This window comes from Emys orbicularis, chromosome 5 (assembly GCF_028017835.1).
Source record: "Emys orbicularis isolate rEmyOrb1 chromosome 5, rEmyOrb1.hap1, whole genome shotgun sequence".
NCBI classification, from domain to species: domain Eukaryota; kingdom Metazoa; phylum Chordata; order Testudines; family Emydidae; genus Emys; species Emys orbicularis.
The window spans coordinates 42814434-42820433 of NC_088687.1; the positions used below are offsets into that span (position 1 = coordinate 42814434).

The window sequence follows — 6000 nt, forward strand, 5'->3', positions numbered from 1 at the left end:
AAAAAAGGCCTCCATCAGGTTACCTTGTCCATAACCCTTGCCAATGCAAGGTTATTCAACAGAATATTCTCTAGGGCTTTACATAGTCTAGTTTTAGATAATTCAAGCCATGGAACTATCACCATTTCCCCTGGGAGACTATTCCACAGTCTCTTAGGCCTCACATTTAGAAAGTGGTTTCCAGCCTCAGGTTTTCCTTTGCTTATCCACTTAACTGGAAACACCCTGAACAATTCCTAAACTTCCTTTCAATGATCCTAAGTTACTTAGTCATCTTTTAGCCAAGTTACACATAAAGATATTAAGTATCTTTGATCAAGAGTCTCTCTCTCCAGGACCTTTTTTTAGTTTTGTTAACTAAATCAAATCTTTCAGAATTCTCACTTCCAGAGACTTTCTATGGTATGCTTTGCGTTTACTGAGGTTGCCAAAAGATTCCTGAATTTTTTTGGCATAGATATAAGCTAGAAAATCATTCTGGGTATTAGGGTTCATTTGTATGCTACACATTCCACTCTGAAGCAAAGTTGCTATAGCCTATACTGCTACTGTATGTATTTATTGGACTTATAAAATGGCCCTGCCACATAGCTCATATCACAGCCTTTTAGACAAGAGCAGGGTTACCCTTCCACATAGCTTACTTATACCAGTCTTGGGAGTATCTGCTCTCCCTTTTGCAGCCTGTCTTGACCTTGGCATTTCCAGTGAATGCTGCCCCAGGCACCACAGGATCACACATACCCCCCACTGACAAAAGTGTGGGTGCGTATGCATAATTTTTTTAAAGACACATATGAAAAATGACTAGAGCAGTGTTTTGTGTTGGCCATCTAGACACGTAGGTTTAAAGGAGAAAAGCTAAGCTCCGGTTAATAGACTCCAACATGGCTGTTCTACTAAACTTAAACTTCTGACAAAGGAAAGAATTACACAGCATCCAAGTGGGAGTCAATGAGTCAGTTCCTGGACTTTAGCACAGAACATGTGCAGGCTGATCCTGACACCAGTTGCCCAGAGAAACAGAAGAGGAGAAAAACCTAAGCATGCAATCATTTAGGGGCTAACCCTGAAACATTTGTTCATGCAGAGTCCTTACACAAGTAGCATCAGTGAAGTCAATGAGACTATTCAAGGCTCAATTCTGCAAACACACATGTAGCTAAGCACATGAAAAATAATCTCATTGAATGATATTGAGCTCAATGAGATTACCCATGTGCTTGAAAGCAAGCATATGAGAGTTTGCAGGACTGGGACCCAAGTATATTGGGATTGTCAGATCCAACCATTATTTTATAAACAGAAAAGTTTCTCTTACTGCTCCCTTTTTTTAAATTATTTTAAAATTAACCCACATCAGTAGGCACAGTTTCCAATGCATCTAGGTCAACTGAAAATTAGGAAAATATTTCTGGTGTACAATGCCATACTGGGTCAGACCATACAGCCCAGTATCCTGTCTTCCAACAGTGGCCAATGCCAGGTGCTTCAGAGGGAATGAACAGAACAGGTAATCATCAAGTGATCCATCCCATCGCCCATTCCCAGCTTTAGCGAGTGCAGCAGTGTGAGAAAAGCCAACCCTTTAGGTCAACAGCATTCCTCCAATTACAAAGGAGACTAGTGAACAGGGATGCACAGAGTTCAGTCTAGAAATTGTACTACACTATAGTGTAGCTATGTTATTACAGCTATTCCACCAGATAAATAAACCTTCCTCTGCTGGAAGCGTAGCATGCAAAAATGCTAGTAACTACAATATTTTTTCTGCCATTACTAGGCATAACCAAATATTTAAAGGATTAGGTGAGACACTAAAGAAAACATATTACTGAACCTTTTCAACAATTTGTGATTAAACATATATACACTTTTAATAAAAGGTGACTATGTTGCACTGTATAACTATTTCAAACTCTGTGACCCTTCAGTTCAACACACACATACACAATTAGATGGCAATAGTTTTATTTACATTTCATTTTTACTTTGATTTGCATTTTAATTTCATAGCACTGTTTCAAAAATGCTATGAAGTTATCTGGGCCAGACACTAAGAAAACTGTGTGCATTTGTATATATACATATGAATGCGTGCACAATGAAACAGAGCTTATTCTACAGACTTTCTAAAAGGTTCTGCCTTTCTCTGGGATCAATTATGGCTAAAAATGTTGAGACACTTCCAAATACAGCCCTCTATGGCTGCATAAACACACAGAGAGAAAAAACAGCAACATAAACATATTAAACCAGTGGTTCAAGTCTCTGCTCCAAGAAACATTTCTACAAAATGAAACAGCTTCAAAAGGAAGCAGAGACACACTCCTTCCAGAATAGTCTATATAGCCTGGTGATTATGGCACCCTCATAGGAGGTGCATTCAAGTCCCTGCCCCAAAACAGGAAGAGTGGAGATTCAAACCTGGGTCTCTCACATACCAGGTGAGGGCCCTAACCACTGGGCTATTGGGTAAAATAGGACAAGTACCCCAATCAACCCCAAAATTCCCAACCTGCTCACCCCTGCTGTCTTTTGTGTGGCTAGGCATGCTCTGAGCACACCTACTGGATCAGGCCCTGCAAGCGAGGTGGGCAGGGGAACACCTAGTTTGAGAAACCCCTGGCAGTTAGTAGTGAGCTAGGGCAATGAGCAGCTTAGTGGAAGGATTCTGGTGGCTTGTGCACATTTCCCCCTCTTCACCCCCTCCCCGCAGAAATGTAAGCATCTATACAGTCAGTAGCACCTGAACAGTGGTTTTGCGAATATCAGTGGTGTCTAAATGCTGGATTAGGTGCCTAAGTCTCTCTGTTAATCAATCAGTCTACACTGGGGAAGCGTGAAATATTATTTTCACAGAGGTACTGTTTATTAGAGCATAGCAAAATAAAGTGTAGTTTCCATTTGAAGTAGACTGAGGAAACTGAATGGCCTCTTATGGCTTTTTAAAAAGGGAAAAAAGAAAATATGGTCCCAATGCTAAAGGCAGTCTGCACAAAGTCAGCGGGGTTCTGTAAAGGTACAAGAGATCTGTTTCCACGATCAGGGTACCAAGCCTACATGTGCCTAACTGGACTATCATGAGCAGAATCAGCATCTTGGAACCATTCCAAACTCCTAGGAAAACAGGGTTTATAACAATAAAAGCCTAAGCATCCAATCTTTACCAAACAGGTAAAGTTCAGTAGAATAGTGTTTAAAACAGTCACAATTTCCCTTAATTTATGTAAATATTGAGGGTTGTTAAAAATGCATATTGAGGCTAAAAGCTACTGCTAGAAGTTTCATTAATATAAGTTCAACTTGATGCATAATTAAATACTTCCACAGACTACACTCTTGGAACATGCTCATACATTTAATAATGTGTGTAAATAGTTGGAAGGTATGGACCAGCAGTTTTAAGTTTGTTTTTTGGCTTCTCAGACATTATGGAGTATTTATGTTTGATGGGATTGTGTAAACATATAGGGAGATTATTGTTATGTTTGTTTTTCAAACAACAATTTAGCCTAAAATGTTACAGAGTCAACTAATCATTGAAAATGAGAGTGACCAATAACAAAGTAAAAAATAAGAAGATACTGGAAAAGGCATAAAACTTTCTGGGGGGAAAAAATGGCTGAAAAAGCATTAGAATAGATTAGCAGCTTATGGATCTATCCGAGGAGTTTAGCATAAAAAGTCTGTGTTGAGAAGCAATACAGATTAAATGGCGGAAGAAAGTAAAGAAGAAGAAAAAAATGTTTTTCCTTCTCCTTACTCCAGTAGAAAAAGGCTACACCCACTCACAGCAGAAATATGCACTACAAAAAATGAAAGGGAACTGGGAGAAAAAGTTGGTCTGATGTTTCGCTCACATGATTCCGATGAGTTGTCAGAGTTCCTGTTTCAGCATCTTTGGAATTTGGGGTGAGTTTATTAGAGATAGGCCAAGAGTTTTTAAAAAGGGAAAAAAGGACAGTTTAGAAAGAAAGTTGCCTAGCTTTGGAGGAGTCCAAGAAAGCCCACGTCATTCACTCCTGCACTTTTACTGTGTTTCCACTATACTAAAATGGAGCTGTGGTTAAAAACAGCAGCTGCAACAGAAAACCTTGGCAGTGAGGAATAATTAAATAAGCAGCAGCCAGGAAAGAAACGCCAGAATGGATTTAAAGCAACGGGAATCATCATCACATTTGGTCAAATGCCCCTCCAGAGTGGGTTTGCCACGCACACAAGCACTTACCACGGCAAAACAGAAGCTTTTTAGCCTTTAGAAAGCACAAAATAAGGAGAGCTGCGAAGTGACTCACCTTTGCCATGGCTCCTGAGGATCAGTGGGCAGAAAGCGAGCGTGCTCCTTGCAAGAGAGACAGGGCGCGTCCTGTGTTCCCCCTGGGCAGCTCAGCCTAGTGGAAAGACAAGTTATGTGGAGCCCGGGGCCAAGAGGGCAGCAGCCCGCTGGGGACCGGCTCCGTTCCACACCCGGAGCAATTTTGCAAGCCAAAAACACGTGACTTGGGGAAACTGGAGTTTGTGTCGGGTGAAATGAAGCAGGAACCCCGGGCCAACACCCATCCCTAGGCACCCCCATCGCTCCCGTCTTCCCCGCGCGGAAGGGAGACAGAGGGCAGCCCGCTGCCACACAGCCTGCAGCTGCTCCTCGCCCCTCGGTAACCACCGATCCCCTGCCTCGGCCGTTCGCCCCGTTACTCACCGCGGATGTCCCCGGGTGCAGACACGAGCCTGGAGCGCTGCGGCTGCTACGAGTTAAACGGAGCAATGAAGAGCCCCAGCCCCGCTCTGCTCCATCCAACGCCGGCCACGCCCGGTGCTCCGGTCACATCCCCGCCCCCGCTGGGCCGAGCTCGGCTGAGCAGCCGGCAGCCACGCCCCAGGCGCCCAGCGCTGGAATCCCCCGGGGCCGGGGAGCTTGCCTCAGGCCGGCTTCTGTCTGCGTCCTCTCCCGTCCCACTCGGCCATGCTGAGCCCCGACAGAGAGCGAGGCCTCGGGAATAACACTGGGGTTGCTTTTCTCCGTATACAACTAGTAGCAACCGTACACAGCTGTCTGCTTTAACTAAAGGATGAGGCACACAGGGGCAAGATAGGCAGGCTGGCCTGAGCAGCTGGGAGCATGTTGGGCGAGATGGAGCCTGGGGGTTAAAAAAAAAAAAAAAAAAAAAAATCCCAACTAAGTACTATCAAGTCTTCACGGGTTTTGCTCCTGAATGCTCTTCTTGGAAAAGCCAAGCACTGGATGGAGGCAGGGTTTCTCAACCACTGATGACAAGGAGATGGGGGTCAAACCTTTAACAGAACAATCTTTCCTCCCCCACCTTGTCTCTTGTTGGTAATACATAGGTGGTAACCAATCAGAAATAAGTTTTAAAGAGGCTGCGTAAAAACCCTTTCCCCTCCGGCCTGTGCACAGGCCTTACTGCCTTGATACTTGGCCAGAAAACACTGGGTAGCCCACACTTATTTATATTTCTAATGGGGGGAAAACAACAGAAATGAACAATATATTTTGGGCCTTCTTTATATGTCACAAGGAGGCTCACTGGTGATTGCCTTTAAACAACAGCCTTCCCATGCTCCGGGAGGTTGCAGTTAGGGGTGCTTTTCAGCAAATGAACAGTTCTTTAAACAGAGAACAAATGCATTGCTGCGGAAGGCTCTGCCTTCAAAATAAGGGCCTCAACCCCAATACTGCTCCCACTGAAGTCAATGGCAAAACTCCCATTAATTTCAGCTGAGGCCCTATCATCATTGTGAACAAGACCTAACAAGCCTGCACTGATTTTTAAAATTTCCCTTTTATTAGTATGACCTAGCCAGAGATTAACTTTCTTTACTCCATATATTGTCTCACCTGCCTGTGCAATGGAATTGTAAACATTTTGAAGTTACAATGGGTCATTAAGAGGTTGCCTAGTTTCACTATAGTTTAAGTACCCCTGAGCTGAGAACACCTTAGCAGCAATGTAGAATTCCCTACTATTTTTCTTCCCC

General features: G+C 43.5%; 1 protein-coding gene across 1 annotated transcript in view; it reads right to left on the reverse strand.

Moving 5' to 3' along the window:
• ANXA5 (annexin A5) overlaps positions 1–4821 on the reverse strand; it is a 29413-nt gene extending 24592 nt beyond the window's left edge. The window contains exons 1-2 of the mRNA XM_065404701.1: positions 4703–4821; positions 4299–4394 (exon numbers count right to left, since the gene is read on the reverse strand). Of these exons, the coding sequence (XP_065260773.1) occupies positions 4299–4307 (9 nt within the window). The 5' untranslated portion in view covers positions 4308–4394; positions 4703–4821. The remainder of the gene's footprint in view (positions 1–4298; positions 4395–4702) is intronic.
• Between the last annotated feature and the right edge of the window lie 1179 nt (positions 4822–6000).